Source organism: Bos indicus, chromosome 4 (genome assembly GCF_029378745.1).
Source record: "Bos indicus isolate NIAB-ARS_2022 breed Sahiwal x Tharparkar chromosome 4, NIAB-ARS_B.indTharparkar_mat_pri_1.0, whole genome shotgun sequence".
NCBI classification, from domain to species: Eukaryota; Metazoa; Chordata; class Mammalia; order Artiodactyla; family Bovidae; genus Bos; species Bos indicus.
The window spans coordinates 98,180,271-98,199,576 of record NC_091763.1 but is presented as its reverse complement, the minus strand read 5'-3'; the positions used below and the strand labels follow the sequence as shown (position 1 = coordinate 98,199,576).

The following is a 19,306-nucleotide window of genomic DNA, read 5'->3' as shown; positions in this document are numbered from 1 at the left end:
GGGCATCTACGGTGGCTTGGCCATTTGCTATTCTCTGTCTGACAGCCAGAAATGATCAAGAAATGTGCGTTTATCAGACACTGCTGTAAATTTGCTTGATACATATTTTTATATAAATGTACCCTAAAGCATGAAACAACTAGCAATCTCATAAACTAGAAAAGAAATACAATGAGGACAATAAATGCCCTTCTTTTAAATCAAATGTGCTTTTCCAGATGTATGCAAATAAATGATAAATCATTTCACCTAGAGGGCTACCATAAATATATAAAACTGTCAACGTCTACATGATTAAATTACATGTAAAAAATCATATCCTGGATGCAAAATAAAACATTTTCTCTCTGTGGGAAACCAACCGGGTGGAGTACAGGACCAGACCACATGAAGAAGAGGAGCCATTTATAACCTAGAGATTTTACAAGTATTTTTCAAATGCCTTTGGGTACTGATAGAAATTCTGTATTATACTTATAGTGTCAATGGCCATCTGCTTCGACAGAGTGTTTAAAAAGAAATGGAGAAATTGTGGTAAATCTGTCTTCAAACTTAGAGGTGAGGGTCTCTATTCCTGTGTTTAGCCAAGCTGGGTGAGTCCTCCCTGTGGGGTTGATTGCAGCTCAGCGCAACCCCTGGAAAGGCTGTTTCAGTTCCCCTTCAGCGAGCAGGGACTCTACGGACTCTCTAATATAGAACCTGTGGTCACGGGTGCTCTTTGGCAGGGGTTTCTAGCATCCACTCACAGCTAAGGAAAAATTGTCAGTGGATAGAGACCATCACAGTTCTCTGTTGATGAGGCGAGGGTCTGGGGTTCTCTCCTATAGCAGGTCTGTCGGCAAATTTTTTTTCCTTTTTCATTTCACCATCCTATGTCACAGGCTTCCCTGGTAGTAGCTCAGTTGGTAAAGAATCCGCCTGCAGTGCGGGAGACCGCGGTTCGATCCCTGGGTCGGGAAGCTCCCCTGGAGAAGGGATAGGCTACCCACTCCAGTATTCTTGGGCTTCCCTGATGGCTCAGCTGGTAAAGCACCCACCTGCAATGTGGGAGACCTGGGTTCAACACAGAAGGGAACAGGTACCCACTCCAGTATTCTGGCCTGGAGATTTCCATGGACTGTATAGTCCATGGGGGTCACAAAGAGTTGGACATGACTGAGTGACTTTCACTATCACGTCACAGGCTAGCCACCATTCAAGAGTCCAGATGAAAGAGAGAAGTTGAATCCACTTATCGCCACACTTGGGAAAATGCCAACAAGGGAGTCCCATGTTTGAACATGTGATGATGATATGCTATATCCGAGACAATACAACCTGTCAAATGAAGACCCGATCCCTTCCTCAGAGAGGTGAGAAAGGAATGAGTCACAAGAGAGATGGCTAGGGCAATGAGGAGGTTGTCCTGTGCTGACCACCCCGAGTTCCACCCAAGGCGTCTCTCAGAATACCTGTCAAAGATCCTCTGTGGCTGCATCACGCTGTTGACCACATGGGTCATGTGATCTTGGGCCGCGACCACTTCCGGGGGAGGGTTGTATTTATTCACGGCCGAGATCTTTTCCAGAATTAGAAATGCAAAGGGGAAAAAAAATTCATTGTACAAGAAAGACAAGACTTTCTTTACTGAAATGTTCTAGACATGCAACCAGGAATCTGTGTTCTGGGTTCATGTCTACTCTAGCTTTCCTAAAACCTAAAGAATGATAATTCTTTCAAAATATTGAACTGGAACCCCTTGATCACCTATTTCTTTATATTTTCTGGTTTGGGAGGGAAAAAGCAAAAAAAAAAAAAACCCTCAAAAGTCTAAGATTACCTTTAATACAGTAAATGTTTCAATTTTTACTAAGAGAAGAATAAAATTCTTAGTTCCAGATTTCAGGTAGCTGTTATTGTAGAAGTTTTCCTCCTGCCATCATACCAAGAACTATTCCTATTATCTCAAATTCTACTAAACCTCCTCCTCTTTTAATATAACTTTCTCTTTTCCAAAGATACAGGCCTTTTCCTCATGACAGACAGTTGTCTGTTCCCCGGCTTTGCTATCACTCTAAATACAGTATACTTGTCTACCACATCTTTATCTAATGTGTGGTTTTGAATGTTATCCCCTTTGCAAAACATTAAAGGGAAAGAGAAATCTAATAAGTGCCTCTGAGTGTGAGAATAATAACAGACCAGCATCTATAACTATTTTTAACCAAGATTTCAGAAAGACATTTATGAACTGGAATATATCTGCCTCTCTGCATATTTATACCTGCTCTTTCACGCCCATCTCAAATTTGCATCAGGTGTAAGAAATCCCTCATTAGTAGAGATCTCAGCTGACACCTGTCACGACAGCATGACAAATTGGCTACCACAGGTATGGTGTGGGGAGGCAGGTGCTAGCATTCAAGGTCTGGTTACTCTCAAGTTGCGTGTCCAGAAAAGAATCATTATCTTAAAGAGGAGAATAAAGGATTTAAAAAACCAGAGTAGTGATTTGAGTCCTTTACAGTGATGTGGTAGAATGGCATTGTAATTCATTTCATTATTAAGTGAAGATTTAGAGGAACACAGAATCACACATCCCCCACATATGATAATTTTCCAAACTTATAGTCAGCCTTACAGCTGCCAGCCTAGGTACATGAAGGCTGCTTCTGTCTCCCATGGCCAGTCTCCTTACTGTACCAAAAGCAGGGCTTTCACTGTGTTTGTGTTGACGCTCAGCTCTGCAGAGGGTTAAACAACTAGACTCTAGGACAAGGAAATGCTCCTTAAATAAATAATGAAGGAGCATACTGTTATACACTCATTTCTGGATTGCAATGGTCCTGCAGCAGACGGCATGAGCTTTTGAACCTATCAACTCATAAACACGTGAAATATGACTACATACCTTTTCGTCCACTTTAATCTTCTTCTGATCCAATTCTGTTAATCGAAGTAGCATAAAAATGACGAAGGACCAATAGTCAGGTTTTTCCTGTTTAAAATGTCAAGAGGGTTATTTTGTTACCTTCCTTTTCCCAAATTAAAAAGCAGTAGCAGTCTGCTTTCATGAGCCAAGGCCTTTTACCCACAAATGCTGTCATTCACACACACACACTAGGTCTTCACATTTTCACAATTGCAGTCCCCTGATATTAACAACTCAAATGCAGACTCTGCCTTGTAACTTATAAAGCTTTTCAAATGTGTGATCTTGTTAATCTCCCTGTGAGATAGGCAGGACAAACCTGATTATCTTCATCTCTAAAGAGAAAAACACTTAAGGCTCAGGGAGGTGGAGTATTTCATCTGATGTTCCATGGCCAGTGACTGAAACCCTATCTTCTAACTTAAAGGAGTTTCATTATTATAATAGTAGCAGTCCTTATGATTAATTCCTCATTATTTCTTTGTGTTGTTTTATATTAATTTTGTATCATTAATTATGACTGTTTTACAATAATAAAATGATATTCATTTATAGGACAGTTCCCTTAATACTCTATCATCTGCTGTGTTAGGACTATCTGCTTTTTAGAAATATAATTAGTTACATTGTATCAAGAAGCTACGTCTCTTTGAAGGGAAAGATATTAAGTGGGTGATGCATTTTGTAGATGAGAATACACATGAAATGAATATACAATGGCATCTTTTGTGTACTTCAAAGTGCATATGTGGGAGGGGTTTATAAATAAATGAGGTAACATGTGTGAAAGGGTTTGGGCTATTTATTTATGCAAACACCTGGATGCTCTTTATGGGTCTGGAACTGGGAGGGATGGCCACTTTAAACCCCTTCCTTTCCAGGGGACGCTTTTACAGTGTCTGCCACTATTCCCATACCAAGCGTTGTTTTTACTTTCAGACTGTACTTTTCATTTTTCATTTTGATTTTTTGCCTGCCTAGTTATGTTTCTCAAGTCATACACGCACAAAGAAAGGTACTCAGAGATACATACAAATTCAAGAATCTACGGCAAAGTGAGCAAAGGATATAGATTCAAAGGGGAATGAATGACATTTGCACAAAGAGGGAGGGACAGAGTTGAGCAGAAAGGATCTATCATTGGTGACAAAAAAGAGAGGACCCAGAAAAAAGAAAAAGCCTGGATCTTTGATATCCAAAGGTGAAGAATCACTAGGATATAAATGATTTTTTTCCTATAATCATTTTACAATGCCAGTTTTACAGCAATCGCCAGGATAATTTCTTTAGGTGTCTAATCTTAGACTTCTCCCTGATATAAAATAGGAGCCACATTCCATCTACACCTCAGGCTGCTAAGTCGCTTCCGTCGTGTCCGACTCTGTGGGACCCCAGAGACGGCAGCCCACCAGGCTCCCCCATCCCTGGGATTCTCCAGGCGAGAACACTGGAGTGGGTTGCCATTTCCTTCTCCAATGCATGAAAGTGAAAAGTGAAAGTGAAGTTGCTCGGTCGTGTCCGACCTTCAGCGACCCCATGGACTGTAGCCCACCAGGTCCTCCGTCCATGGTATTTTCCAGGCAAGAGTACTGGAGTGGGGTGCCATTGCCTTCTCCACACCTCAGGCATTCTTGCACTAAAAAGACATTGCTCTATAATCTCAACAGGTCCCTCTTGATAATCTTTGTTACCATGTGGATGAGTCACAAATGGTCATACAGCGTAGACAACTAATATTCAATTTCAGGCTTTACCTGCACCAATGGTGGAGCACGGGTATGACTTTGCTTACCCTTCTAATAGAGAATGGTGATAAACACACTGTATTCACATTCTTCATGTTCTATCAAAAGTATTTCATAAAGAAGAATTCCAAGTATGTTCTCATCCCTAACCCCCACCCTCAAAACAAAGGACATCTTACCCGAATTGGATTTCTCAGAAGATTGAGAACTCGAAGGAGAGGTAGGTTTTCAATGTATTCTATTTCACCCAGCTCAGCAACCTGTTTAACAGAAAAACAAACACACACACACACAGACAATATTATCAACAGGCTAAATGTACCAAGACAACAGAGAACATAATATAAGAGGAGCTACATTGGATCCTTTAAACTCAACTTATTTTAAAAATTGCTCTTGTGAATATCTAGCTTTTCAATGAGAATTCCATAAAGTCACACAGAACAAGGGAATAACTGCATATTCCTTCAATAAATGTAAACTCACAGCCACATTTTCTTTTCTCCCCTCTGGATAGAAAACAGTGAGGTGGACAGATGTTCCTCATCTCATCCACATTTAAGGCAGGAATAAAATAGTATGTAGAAACAGAGAAAATGCAACAAAGGCACGCATGGGCTATGCGGCTCTCCCCATCACTCATCCTATCTAGCCTCCAGTTCCCCAGTCCCCCTCCCCACCACTGGTTCTGCAGGTTATTGTGGTTATTTGTGACTGGGGAAGCCTTCTTACTGCATGCAGCTCTATCATTTTATCAATGAGGTCACTGTTTTAAGAAAAGATAAAAATGGCAAGTTGCATGACATATTTCTTGATGTCAATGTTACATGACTTCACCTGAAAACTCTTTGCTAAACTGTACATTTATGAGTTATACATAACTCTTGAGAAGACTCTCAAGAGTCTTCTCCAACAACATGGTTCAAAAGCAACAATTCTTCGGCTGTGTAGATCACAACAACTGTGGAAAATTCTTAAAGAGATGGGAATACCAGACCACCTTACCTGCCTCCTGAGAAACCAGTATGTAGGTCAAGAAGCAACAGTTAGAACCAGACATGGAACAATGGAATGGTTCAAAATTGGGAAAGGAGTACATCAAGGCTGTATACTGTCACCCCGATTATTTAACTTATATGGAGAGTACATCATTTGAAATGCCAGGCTGGATGAAGCACAAGCTAGAATCAAGGCTTCCAGGAGAAATATTAATAACCTCAGATATGCAGATGACATCACCCTTATGGCAGAAAGCAAAGAGGAACTAAAGAGCTTCTAGGTGAAGATGAAAGAGAAGAGTGAAAAAGCTGGCTTAAAGCTCAACATTCAAACAGCTAGGATCATGGCATCTGGTCCCATCACTTCATGGCAAATGTGAAACATTTGGAAACATTGGAAACAATGGAAACATTGACAGACTTTATTTTGGAGGGCTCAAAAATCCCTGCAGATGGTGACTACAGCCATGAAATTAAAAGATGCTTGCTCCTTGCAAGAAAAGCTATGACCAACCTAGACAGCATGTTAAAAAACAGAGACATTACTTTGCCAACAAAGGTCCGTCTAGTCAAAGCTATGTTTTTTCCAGTAGTCATGTATGGATGTGAGAGTTGGAGTATAAAGAAAGCTGAGGGCTAAAGAATTGATATGTTTGGATCGTAGCGTTGGAGAAGACTCTTGAGAGTCCCTTGGACTGCAAGGAGATCCAACCAGTCCATCCTAAAGGCGATCAGTCCTGAGTGTGCACTGGAAGGACTGATGCTGAAGCGGAAGCTCCAATACTTTGGCCACCTGATGAGAAGAACTGACTCATTGGAAAAGACCCTGATGCTGCGAAAGATTGAAGGCAGGAGGAGATGGGGATGACACAGGATGAGATGGTTGGGGTGCATCACTGACGCGATGAACATGAGTTTGAGCAAGCTCCAGGAGATGGGTAAGGACAGGGAAGCCTGGCGTTCTGCAGTCCATGGGGTTGCAAAGTCGGACACGACTGAGTGACTGAACGACAACAACCACAAAACCATATGAAGAGATTTGGAACCTGGTCTTATGACTTCTTAGGTCTTATGACTTCTTAAGTCTAATGATTTCATGAAGTCTATGACTTCATAAGACATATGGGACAGTGAACAAACGCATTAAGCTTAGAAGTTGACCATTTAATATGCAAGTCACATGAAAATGAGGAACAGTTTTTCCTGTTATTAAAAATCCACTCTTGCCAGACCTAAAGACTGTCCTTTTTTTGATTTTTAGAAATATAACAGCTAATGGAAGCTCACTGGAGAAAGTCATTAGATTCAGCTGATGAGCACCATCACGGCTGAACAGAGAAACGTCTCCTCAGAAATTCATCTTATACTCTCTATGTCTCTTTTAGGGTCAGGCAGACTTTTCATTTTCAAGAAGTAAATAATCAACTTACTTGTGAGATCTTTCCCAAAAATACAACAAAGTACTCAAGATGAATAAAATCACAAAGTAGATCTTATCGCAGAAGAAGTGAGCTACAGGTACTAACTGAATATATCATTATTAGGAGCATACATGCTTTATTAAAAATAAAATATAATTCAGAGTGAAAGCCAATTGATATAATTTGTGAAGTAATGTGTGCATTAAGCCAGAATGGAAATCTGAATAAGTCTAGTCTCTAAATGTATCCAAGTTGCAAACATAGGCTATTGTTACAAATAGGATATGAGAATTCACTTCCTGGGTCTCTTCTCATTAAATGGAGGCAACACCAGCCTGAGGCTATTCTCTTGGCTCCAGTTTCCCTGCTCTGACATGTCAGACATTCCTAATGCAATCTTTCTACCCCAAATTTCACATGAACATATCTACTTCACAAAGTCATGCGCCCTTGGTTGCAGTTTAAACCTTCAAAATTATGAAGTCAGGAATGTTTAAAAGCTAAGAATCACTATTTATTAAAAAAATAAAAAAGCCCTTCACCTATTGCTCCAGGAGGTTTTCTAGAATATTTCTGAGCTGGCATTGCATGTGATAGCACTTGAGACATTAATAATGGGTCCTAATATGTTCTCTTATGTAGACACTAAAACCAAGACTCTTAAAGTATGACATTACCTTATTATCCTCGAGGTTGATCACTTCCAAGAAATCATGACCCTCTAAGCCTTGGAGGCTACTGATCTGATTCTGGCTCAGATCGAGGATCTGCAGGACTCTTAGGTCATCCAAACCTGTCATCTTCTCAATCTGGTTATTGCTCTAAAATTGATAAAAATACACTTAATGTCCTAAAGAGAAAACTGCAGTGACAAGTTTTCATTCTGGGTATACTGCCTCAAACCTCTTAAAATCAGTAAGACATTCTTGTCTCCCTCTATTCCCATCATTCACCTCCCTAAACACATATACATACATCATAGAAAGAAATCACGGTATTTCAGCTGGAAGACTCAGAACTTAATATTTTTTGCTAGAGATAAGCAGATGAATGTTCATAGGAACACTGTTCAGTAAGAAAGACAAAAGCTAGGCAGTATAAAATTTGGACATTGCTAACCTCAAGCCTAATGGCAGCATGACTCCATGCTCCTCTTCAGAAATATAAATTTAACAACAGTTCTTTCATGGCCATTTTAACAAACCACTTGAATGCTACAACTCCCACATCTACTCTGTCTTCAGAAATATTCTGAATATAATCACTTCATATCACAAGGTTTGTGGCAGTCTGATATATGCTTCTGCTTATTCATGCTCTTGGTACCTTTCTCTCCTCTTGAATCCAGGCTGCACCTAAGACCTGCCTTCACCCAAAGAATATGGCACAAGTGTCCTAGTTACAAATCTAAGACATAAGAAGGCCTGGCAGTGGCTCCTTTTGTGTTTTGGAGCCCTGAGCTGCCATGTAAGAACTCTAGCTCCTCTAGAAAGAATCTGTGGAGATGTTAAACAGAGAGGAGCCCTGAGACTAGAGAGAGAGAAGAAACTCAGCTACTGTAGCATCTCCGCTGAGCCCAGCCCCCAGTCAATCTGCTAGCTGGACAAGGCAAGACCAGCAGAACCACCCATCTGAGCCCAGCTCAGATTACAGAACTGCAAAATAACAAAATGGTTCACTAACAGAATTTCTCAACACCACTACATTTTGGGGTGGCATGTTTTACAACAATACATACACAAACTAAGTTCTTAAATAATTCACACATAAACATCTTCTTAGACAACACCATGAAACAGAGAAAGATATAGGACTTAAATGTTGTTCTCTTTTCCAACCCCCATGAACCCATAACACAAATTATGGTGGTAACAACAATTTGCATTTTCTTGTACATTTCCCAACACATGCAAAATTCCTTGTGCTCATTAGTCTTTGAAGTATAAGAATATGTCCCAGTAAAGCTAAACTCTGAGTTGAGAATCACAGTAAAGAGTAATTTTGAGGTTTCAACTAATGCCATGTTATACCCATCCTTAACCTTTTAAAACTTTTACTGAGCACTTTCTAACTAAAAAATTTTAGTAATCTCTACCATCTATAATATTTTTCCTGGTACATGTTTCCTGATACATTTAATAGTAAGAGCTCATTTTCACCCAATTTTTCATAAGATTTCACTTTAATAATGAGCAAGATTTATATTCATTAATATAATTTTATGGTTCTTTAAAATATATTAATAAAATGTTGATAATCTATAAAGCTGAATGATAGTACATGGGATTCATTAAACTATTCCCTTTATTTTTATGTATGTCTGAAAAATTCCATAATGAGAAGGAAGAATACTAATGACCCCATTTGCCTAAGTCAAATTTCCTACTGTTCAAAAAAGTTCTAGAAAGAGTAATAGAAAAAGGAAAGGAAAAAACTACACTGAACATAATGTCCATATTAATTTAACTTATTGAAATAGGACCTCAATATCCTATTTAAAATATACCCACATATCAAGTTTATACATAATACACTTCTTCCTAAAGACTTTTGATGTGCCATAGATGTGGAAGATAAACTGTAATTCTTTTTTAGTGTGTCTCTGATGGCTTTCAAAGTGGTAGATGCTCAAGAGCAGAGTAAGGCATAGAAATGTTTAATTAGATAGTCTACGGTCATAAAAGAAAGCAGAACTTGAGAAATATGTCAAATCAGAATTTGAGTTGAAAGTCATCTAGTCAAATCTTTTATCCAATGATGAAAACCCGATACGTCTCTGCTCAAAGCGCATGGCCAGTTTCTGCAAGAACAGTTCCTCTTGCATGTTTCATCATGTTGAGCAGGGAAAAGGGAGCAGTTAAGAGAGAAACTGTTTTATTAAATAAATGAAATGAGAAATAGTCTCAATCTCCCACGTTGGGAGGGGAAAAAAAAACAAATGACTTTTACTGAGACACAATGATTTTTTGAAGTTTGGAATGGATTGCCCTTACTTGCTAAAGGAGGTGGCTGGCAGAACAGACCATGAGTGAACCACATTTTCCCTTAATATTTATTGTAGAAGTTGATGGTAGGGAATTAACAATTGGTTTGTATAGTGAATGGCTCTTTTTTTCCCTCTGAATTTATCTCAATAAAGGGAATTACTTTCAGCAGTACAATTGTTTTACTGATACCACAATTTTTTAAAAAAGCATGAAGAACTATTGAAACAAATGAGTCTCATTTTATGTATTTTATTAATATATGGAAAAGAAAACTTTACCATTCTCAAAAATTTTAAGGAAAATGAATGATGGAAAATTCTGTATTTTCTAGTTAATCTTGGATGACGGGAAAGGGAATGGGGAACAATCCATCTAATCTACTTGTAGGAAAAGTAAGTTTTTTTATGCTTTTTCTAAAAGCTGCTTGAGATGAAACTGTCAACACAGTTTACTTATTCAGTTACTGAAACAAAGTCTTACGATAAAAGTGCTATGTGTTGTTATTCTTAATAATGAGCTGAATTCTCATTCCCTTATGCACAGCTGTGTATCTCTTTCCGCATATCATGCTCTACTTAAAGTGAACAGGAATGCAATGTAAAAAGATACATAAAGAAAAGGATAAAGTTGTAACAAGCTGCAAATTGAATAGAACATACTGCCAAGAATCCTTCAAATTATCGTAATTTTTAAATGTGACTTCCTTTTATAATTTTTAAGTTTGCAATTTGACTTGCCCAAGTCATTTTCATTTACAGCTTTGCCACTGTGCCTTGGTGGACAGAAAACATGAAACTTCCGGGGAATAATTAAACTTTACCACGTCTCTACTGGCAATCAGTAGTGTGCCCTCATCTAATTCACTGTAAGGAGTGAAGAGTCCTGAAAAAGCACTTCAGGCTTCAAGCTCGGGGAAAGAAAAATTAACACATAGCCAACCATCAGCTGTCTGTAGTTAAACAAGACAGAAATAATGCATCATATTTGTAAAAAATCTGCAGATAACAGAATTTAAACAACAGTTCGACAATCTTCTGTGGGATGTTAACTTAAGAAATTAATAAATTACTAGTCTCATGGCTTAAAATCCCTGCCTATCCTGTGACAGATAAAATGAAGAATAGAAAAGCCATCCAAGGGTAAGAAAGAAGAAGAAAGACTCCTACATCATCCACAAACTACTTTATCAGCCCCCAAACTAGTGAGCTAGACTATTACTTCAAAAATACTGTATTTTTGGTTGGAACTAATATGATCCTGCTGATTTTTAAGTAAGTTGTCTGTGTTTTCATTCAGTCATAGTCACAGAACATGTCATATAGCTTAAGGATAGTGCTCTTCATGGGGAAAAAATTTAAAATATTAACTTTTTGAAGGAAATTGTTCATTTATTCTCAGCCAGAGAGAATAAATGAACTTTATTTATTCATTCATAATAAATTATGAATAAATTTATTCATAATTCTGGTTTTCTAGAATGGGAGACTAGCATATAGTGATATAAAAGGATTGCCAAAATTCAGTGCCCAGTGGTTCATTTGAAAGTAATGAAGGTTTTTTTTTTTTTGCAATGATGCTTTAACTGCAATAAATATTACACTTCTTCATGTTGTTTAGTCACTAAATCATTTCTGACTCTGCAACCCCATGGACAGTAGCCTGCCAAGTTCCTCTGTTCATGGCATTTCCCAGGCAAGAATACTGGAGTGAGTGCCATTTCCTTCTCCAGGGGATCTTTCCGACCTAGGGATCAAACCTGTGTCTCTTGCATTGGCAGGTGGATTCTTTACCGCTGAGCCACCAAGGAAGTCCAAATATTATGCTTAAATATGTTTAAATATTATTGCATTAATAAGACATTATAACTATATTCTTAACAGGTGCTAAAAGTATGCCTTTCTTTCTTAGTGGTAAAGTCAGTCTTTTAAAAAATGGAATTTGTATTCCAAGTTAGAAAATCATTTTACTTTAAGCATGAAATATTCATCAAACACACATAAACAAACCAGATATGAAAAGGAGCAAACAAAACGGAAGATCACGACATTACATAAAGAAACTAGCTCTTTATAAAACTGAAAAATCCTAGCTATCATTCATATATTTACTAAGACATTAATTGGTACTTCTATAAAGAATAATACTTTTGGTAGACTCACCAGACAGAGTATTTTGATTGGTAACATGCCTAAGCCATTAATGGTTGTGATCTTGTTGTTGGCCAAACTAAGGTAGGTAAGGCTGCTGCACAGCTCTAGTCCACTGATTTCAGTTATCTCATTGCCTGTACACCACGACTATGTTTAAGGAAAATGTTACTGGAAACATTTTGAAGAAACAATGAATCAGTGTCAAATCATCATTAGAAAAATGACAACCGCATAAATAAAAAGTACTACATGCCCAATACAAAGCATGCCAAATCTTAAAATATTTTTTATATGTAAGCTAATACTTACATGGGGAAAACACGTGAAAAAGAATGGATGTATATATGTGTGTGTGTGTGTGTGTATGTATACATATACTTCATATATATCAACTTAGCAACATACCTGATTCACTTTGCTGCACACCTGAAACACATTGTAAATCAAATCTACTCCAATAAAAACTTTAAAAAAAAAAAAAGAAAAAGAAAAGAAAGAAGTTAGTCCTAGCACTACTTATTTATTTTTAAAGGAACAGCTTTTGAGTGCACTCAGTTGCATTTGTATTCATATGTGACTCATTTAATTGGTGAGGAAAAAACAATCGCCAGAGTGAAACCACCAGGGTGGTTCAAAGCTGCCTCTTTGGCAGCATTTTTCCTTTGCTCCCTTAATGGTCTTCATGGGAAACTCTTGTACTTTCCTACAGGCAGAACTTCTGAATCCAAGGTTGTCCTGGGGAAGTACACGTGCTTTATCATCCCCATAACTGGGAAAATAGCCCGGGAGATGTCATCTGCAGAAAATGGGTCATGTGAGAAAATTTGGAGAGGAACAGCTTTTTGGCAAATTTTCAGGATTTAATGTCATTCTCCACCAAAGCTCAGTTTTCCTTCCCAAGTAGCCTAAGACATCACCATTTTCTCAGCCAACTATCATCTTCAGGGCGTCCAGTCATCACCAAGACCTGGCATTTTTTGCTTTAAAACATCTCTTCAAACATGCCATTGTTTTTCATCTCCAGCTTAATTCAGCTTTGATACAAGTGCGTACCTCTAACCTATATTTCTTCTTGTCTTCAAGTCATCTTACACCCTATAGTCAGGTTAAATTTTTTTCAAAATATTGACTGGTTATCATGCTTAATTAACAAATTCTTACAGGACAAATTCCAAAATCTTCACTCTGGCATTTAAGACCCTTTACTTTAAGCAAAAGCTATTTATTTGAATTTCATCCCCATTATAATCCAGTGAGAATTTTCCAGTTCTGCCAGGTCCATCTTCTTAATAGTTCAGGAATTTACATTTGACTTTCTTTTTTTTTATATACTGCTTTCCTAATTATTTCTAAAATCTGCTCATTCTTCAGGATTTAATTTAAAATTCCACTTTTTAAGTTTTCTCTTTTTTTTTAACATTTGCTTTAGACTGGCATATTAAGCATTGCTTTTTGATGAATAGCCTCATTTCTCTACTTCTATTACTTTTTAATTACATAAATAAGTACGAGTGACAGGCTTGGAGAACGTATATTCACAACATACAGAGTAGACAAAGAATTAAGTATCTAGAAAATATAAAGATCACAATAGCCCAACAGAAAATGGGGAAAGAATATAATCAAGAAATTCTCAGAAGAGAAAATCCAAGTGGCTAACATAACATAACAGGGAAAAGGAAATGGTAAGCCACTCCAGTATTTTTGCCTGGGAAGTCCTATGGATAGAGGGCTACAGTCCATGTGGTCACAAGAGTCAGACACAACTTAGCAACTACACCACCACCGCCAACATAAAAAACATATGAAAAGACACTCTGCTTCACCTGTAGTCAGGAGAAAGTAAATCAAGATGTTATTCTTTGCCTATCGGTTTGGCAAACATTTTAAAAGTTTCGAAGAATAGATTCTTTCATACCACTGAGTGAGAGGGTTCATTACGGTGCAGCCTCTCTGGAGGCAATCTGGCAGTGTTTATTATAACTGTAAATATCGGGGCAATTCCAATTCTTGGTATTCACTCTAGACAAACTGTTTCTTCCCCACAGCCTTTTCTGGTCAACTTTGAATACCCCACCTATGGAGATCAATCTCAGAACCAACAAATGCTTTGAAGAGAAAGGAACAGACCGTAAGTACCACAAAAACATACATTTTGCTTCATAATTATCTGTAGTTATCCTAACTCTATTACTTACTAGTTATGTGACATAATTTCTCTCTGCTCAGATTTTTCATCTGTACAATGAAGACAACATCAGGTTGCCATGAAGCCCAAAAGTTAGATCATGAGGAAAAAAATTTAGAAAATAGGTGTGAATGAGTTGTACAAACTATCAAGTACCTCACACTTACAAGATGTTATTGTTACTAAATTACAAGCACATGAGGCTAAGGAATCATATCCTCTGCCTCCTGGCCAATAGCACACAAATAAGGATTCAGGCCAGGATGGATTCTGAAAGAACAAGGCCAGAGACAGCTGTTAATTAAGAAACTAAGAGCAATGATGAGAAAATACTGCCAAATGAACTGGAAATTCCTCGATTTTCCTCACAGGGTCCAGATTCAATCCTTAGGCGGAAGCATAATTCTGCTTATTGTCAGCACGCATTTCAAAACCACTTTCACAAAGCTTCCCGCCAGACTAGCCCTACAAACAGACATTTATGCTCATAAACACGATCCTTCTTTCTAATTCCATTTTCTTTGAGCTGTTTAATCACTCCATAGATGAATTAAAATATCCTCAGAGTAGCAGTCTTTGGTAAGAAAAATTAAGCATGGAAAACTTCAAATGGACAACGGTTTCACTCTAGCCCAGGAAGGAATAGTCTCTTACGTCCTATTTCAGGAGCCCTAGGGTCTTGGTAGCTCAGCCTCAGCAGAAATGAAGATACTCAGTTATGATGGAGAGTAAAACAAATGGTTGTCAGTGGCTGAGTCAGGAAGGACTCCCATGGGAAGCAGGCAGGAGAAACCATCAAGAGATAATGGGAATTGAAAAGGAAAGCTTGTTGACTGTGTATATAATGATTTTCCAAGACATGAGAGACTACGTTCAGTTTACTCTCTAGCTTTGAATAGGAGGGAAAGTCATGTATTATGAAGTTAGTGCTGCAAGGGCCAAAAGAAGGAGCAGTTCAGATGCCCCCTGCAGTCATGGCCAGGGCTTCTATACTGGGGCAAAGGGTGAGGAATTGACTGAACATCTCTGTTGATAAATACTTCCATTTCACCAAAACCATCTGTTTCCCAACTCTTCACTCCTCTTTAAATTTCAAGGAATTTCAAGCATTATAAATTACAGCTGACCTTTGAAACACAGGTTTGAAATTTATGGGACCACTTATACTTGAGTTGTTTTTTCTTTTTCACTAAATGCATACTACAGTGATATACCGTCTATTGAGCTTGGTTGACTCCACTGATGCAGAACTGTGGCTAACAAAGAACTTACTATAAAGTTCTGTGAGGATATTCGATTGCTCTGGGTTGGTCCCTAACTCTTATCATTATTCAAGGATCAACTGCAATCATGTTCTTAAGAATACTTTTAACCGTGGTATAAGAGCTTTCTTCACTAATTACTTCCACAGTTACATCATATGTGACTATCAGCAATGACAACAGTCAATATGCAGGACTGGTCCATCCAACGTTCTGAGTTCAGGAATAACTTTATCTCTCCCATCTCATTTTCTTGAGAACCTTCATGAAATGTTACTTGCCCTTCCTCCTAACATTATTCTTTCACATTCTTTAATAGGTCTTGGGACTACCCAGTAAGAAGAAATATAATCAGTTAAGTCATTAACATGTTACAATGAATTAGTTTACTAGTTTAATTCTCTTAGGTATATTTCAGTTTTAAAAGGCCACTATTAGGAGAAAGAGACTCAAAGAACTAAGAATCAACATACTGCATTCTAACTCTAAAGTTTTATGACCCTATGAATAAATCTTTTACTATGGAATGTTAGATCCTCATGGAGACTGAGTGAAGGAACCCAAAAGCACATAAGCATAACTTTGCAGCTAGGGAAAAGCCCAACAATATATTTTTACATTTTGGTGATGCTGTCAGCAGTTCGCAGTGCTTGACATGAATTATTCGCTACTCTGGTATTTGCTCTTATTCATTTGTCTACAATCATAAAATATGGGCCTGGTGTATAGAAAACAGTTACTAAGAAATAAGTAGGAAATCCATCACAATTCTCTTAGTGGCAAGAACCACAGTGATGGCTTTAATCAAAATCAATCCTGAAGGATGTATATCACCTTACCAGTGAAAAATGTTCTTCACTCTGAGAGTGAATCTCTTTAAGAAATGAAACACGCATACACTTTAAATGGCTATGTGATCAAAGTAGTAATTATTCAATGAATTGCAACATAGGAAGAACAACGGAATTCAGAAGACTAGTCTTGGTTCAACCATTTACCAAATAATCTTGGACATGTCCTTGGGTCTTGGGCTTCTCTCTCATAAAATAATAGCACTAAAGACAAAAAAGAAAAAAGAAAAGAAAAAAAAAATAAACTAACAGCACTAGATGATCCCTAGAGTCCTGTCTAGATTTAAAAATTCTATGAATCAATTTTTCAAAATTTCATGATTCTATAATCATAGAATAAATTCCAGTGAACAATCAATTAGTATATATAGGTAAAGAATAAGCTGCATCCTTTCTTAAACCTAAACAAATGTACTTATCCTTGGTAAAGTTTATCTTCTTTCATTTTGGGGTGCTTATCAATTAATCATCAGTTGCCCACCTACAAAGGACAAAATAGTATAATAAACTAAAAAGTTAGTATCGTATAACTAACATTGAGTTATTAACATAATCTACTACAATCACATTGTCAGCACGACTAGTCTGATTAGCTGATTTGTTTTTATTTTAAATAACTGCTTCTAATATTGATAATTATACTTCTATTTTAATTTTATTTTAAACAAAGGTGCATTTCTTTCCCCTCAAATAGAAGATAGCTTGAACAAATTTAAAAAGTTTAAAATAGGTAACAGCTAAATTTCTAAAGCATTTAAAAAAGGACAAGTAGAATGGTATCAGATTAAAAAAACATGATATTCAAAATATAATAGAGACAGACTGATTAGGTTAGAGCTGTGGATCTCAGAAGTGTGGTTCTCAGACCAGCAATATCAGCATCACCTAGGAATTGGCAGAGGATGAGAAGGTCAGATAGCATGACTGACTCAACAGCCATGAATTTGAGCAAACTCTGGGAGCTAGCGAAGGACAGGAGTGTGGCAGGCTGCCGTCCACCGGGTCACTAAGAGTTGGACACAACTTAGCAACTGAACAACAGGAACTTGTTAGTGATGCAAATTCGCAGGTACCACTCCAGACTTACTTAAGCAAAAGCTCTGGAGGATGGGGACCAGCAATAGGTGTTTTAACAAGCCCTCCAGGGAATTCTGATAGAGCTAAAGTTTGAAGTTTGGTAAATAATAATTTTCAAGGAAATTAATTTCTAATTTTCAAATTAAAAAAATTTTTAATGGAAAATGGGTACATTGTTGGTCATACTCGGCCTGCTTCTATTTACTTTTAAAACTTTGATGAATATTCCTAGAAACACAGGTCAGTGGTAGTCTGATACATGCCTCTGCTTATTCATGCTCTTGTACAGGTGTCTCCTCTTGAATCCAGGCTGCACCCATGACCTGCCTTAACCCAAAGGATATGGCAGAAAAGTCCTGGTTCCAAATCTAAGACTTAAGAAGGCTTGGTAGTGGCCTATTTTGTGTCTTAGAGTCCTGAGCTGCCATGTCTCCTGTAACATCCTGATGTCCCTCTCTCAGAGATAACCCCTAGGCTGAATTGCCTATTCTTTTCTTTCCCCTTTGATTTTAAACCTCAACTATATTTGGTTTTATTAACTGCCAACTGAACTGGCACATGGAGATAGAGTTCATTCATTTCCACTACTGTATGATAATGCTGTTGTATCAGTATACCATAATTTATTTATGCTCTCTCTTATCAAGGAGCATTTGGGCTATTTCAATTTTTGCTGTTATAAGCAATGTTGCTACGAGCATTCTTACACACGCCTCCAGGTACACGTATGCTAAACTTCCTAGACATAAGAATGAAAGGGTTAGGTCACAAAACGTGGGTGTTCAACCTCACAAGACTGCACAAAATTGCTTTCCAAAGTGGCTGAACTAATTCCACAGCTGTAGGAAGAAAAATAGAGATCCTCTTGACCTAGGTGTTCTCCAACGTGGGGTATTTTTAGATTTCTTACATTCTGCCAATTGAATGGCTGTGACACAGTATCTCGTGGTCTTGAATTGCATTTCCCTGAGTACAAGTGAGGGTGACATGTCTTCATATGTTTATTAGTCTTTCTGATTCATTTTCTATAAAATTATTTTTACATACCTTCTCCCATCTTCATATCCAGGAGCATAATATATTTCCCTTCAGCTATGTCTTTAATACTTATCAATAAAGTTTTACTATGTTCCCTCTACAGGTCTTATTCATTTTTAATAAGAAATATATTCTTATAAATAGTGTTTCTTTTAAATGTTGTGTTTTCTATGTTGCTTGTTTGTGGTGTAGAGTAACGCAGCTGATTTCTGTTTATTGAAATCATATCCAACTATCTGGTTGAACTCTCAAAACTCTATTATTTCTAGTAATTTATTGCAAGTTCTTTTACTTATTCTCTGTAGACAATCACATCATCTATAAAAAATGACTTTTTCTCTGTATCAATCTTTATATTTTCCTTTAATTTCTTTCTCTTATCTTTTGGTACTGAGCAACACCTCTAAAACAATGACGGTTAGAAGTGGCAAAGGTAGTTATCTTGCCTTGTATCCTTGAGTTTAAAGAATGCTTTTAACATGCCCCCAGTTGAGATAAAGTTTGTTTCAAATATTTTTGTTGACATTCTTACCAAGTTGAGGAAATTTCCTATTACTAGTTTCCTAAGTTTTTATTGTGAAGGAAAAATGTATTCTATTAAATTTTCTGTATCTATTGCTCACATGATTTATTTCCCTTAATCTGTTCAAGTTATTAATGACATTTTAAAATCTGCTA

At 37.4% G+C, this 19,306-nt stretch overlaps 1 protein-coding gene across 2 annotated transcripts in view; it reads right to left on the bottom strand.

Moving 5' to 3' along the window:
* The window catches only part of LRGUK (leucine rich repeats and guanylate kinase domain containing), a 106,257-nt gene that overhangs the window by 69,009 nt on the left and 17,942 nt on the right, over nt 1-19,306 (bottom strand). For both annotated transcript variants that reach the window (XM_019959104.2, XM_070788180.1), the window contains exons 6-10: nt 12,222-12,346; nt 7,753-7,896; nt 4,836-4,916; nt 2,891-2,977; nt 1,452-1,558 (exon numbers count right to left, since the gene is read on the bottom strand). In XM_019959104.2, the coding sequence (XP_019814663.2) occupies nt 1,452-1,558; nt 2,891-2,977; nt 4,836-4,916; nt 7,753-7,896; nt 12,222-12,346 (544 nt within the window). The remainder of the gene's footprint in view (nt 1-1,451; nt 1,559-2,890; nt 2,978-4,835; nt 4,917-7,752; nt 7,897-12,221; nt 12,347-19,306) is intronic.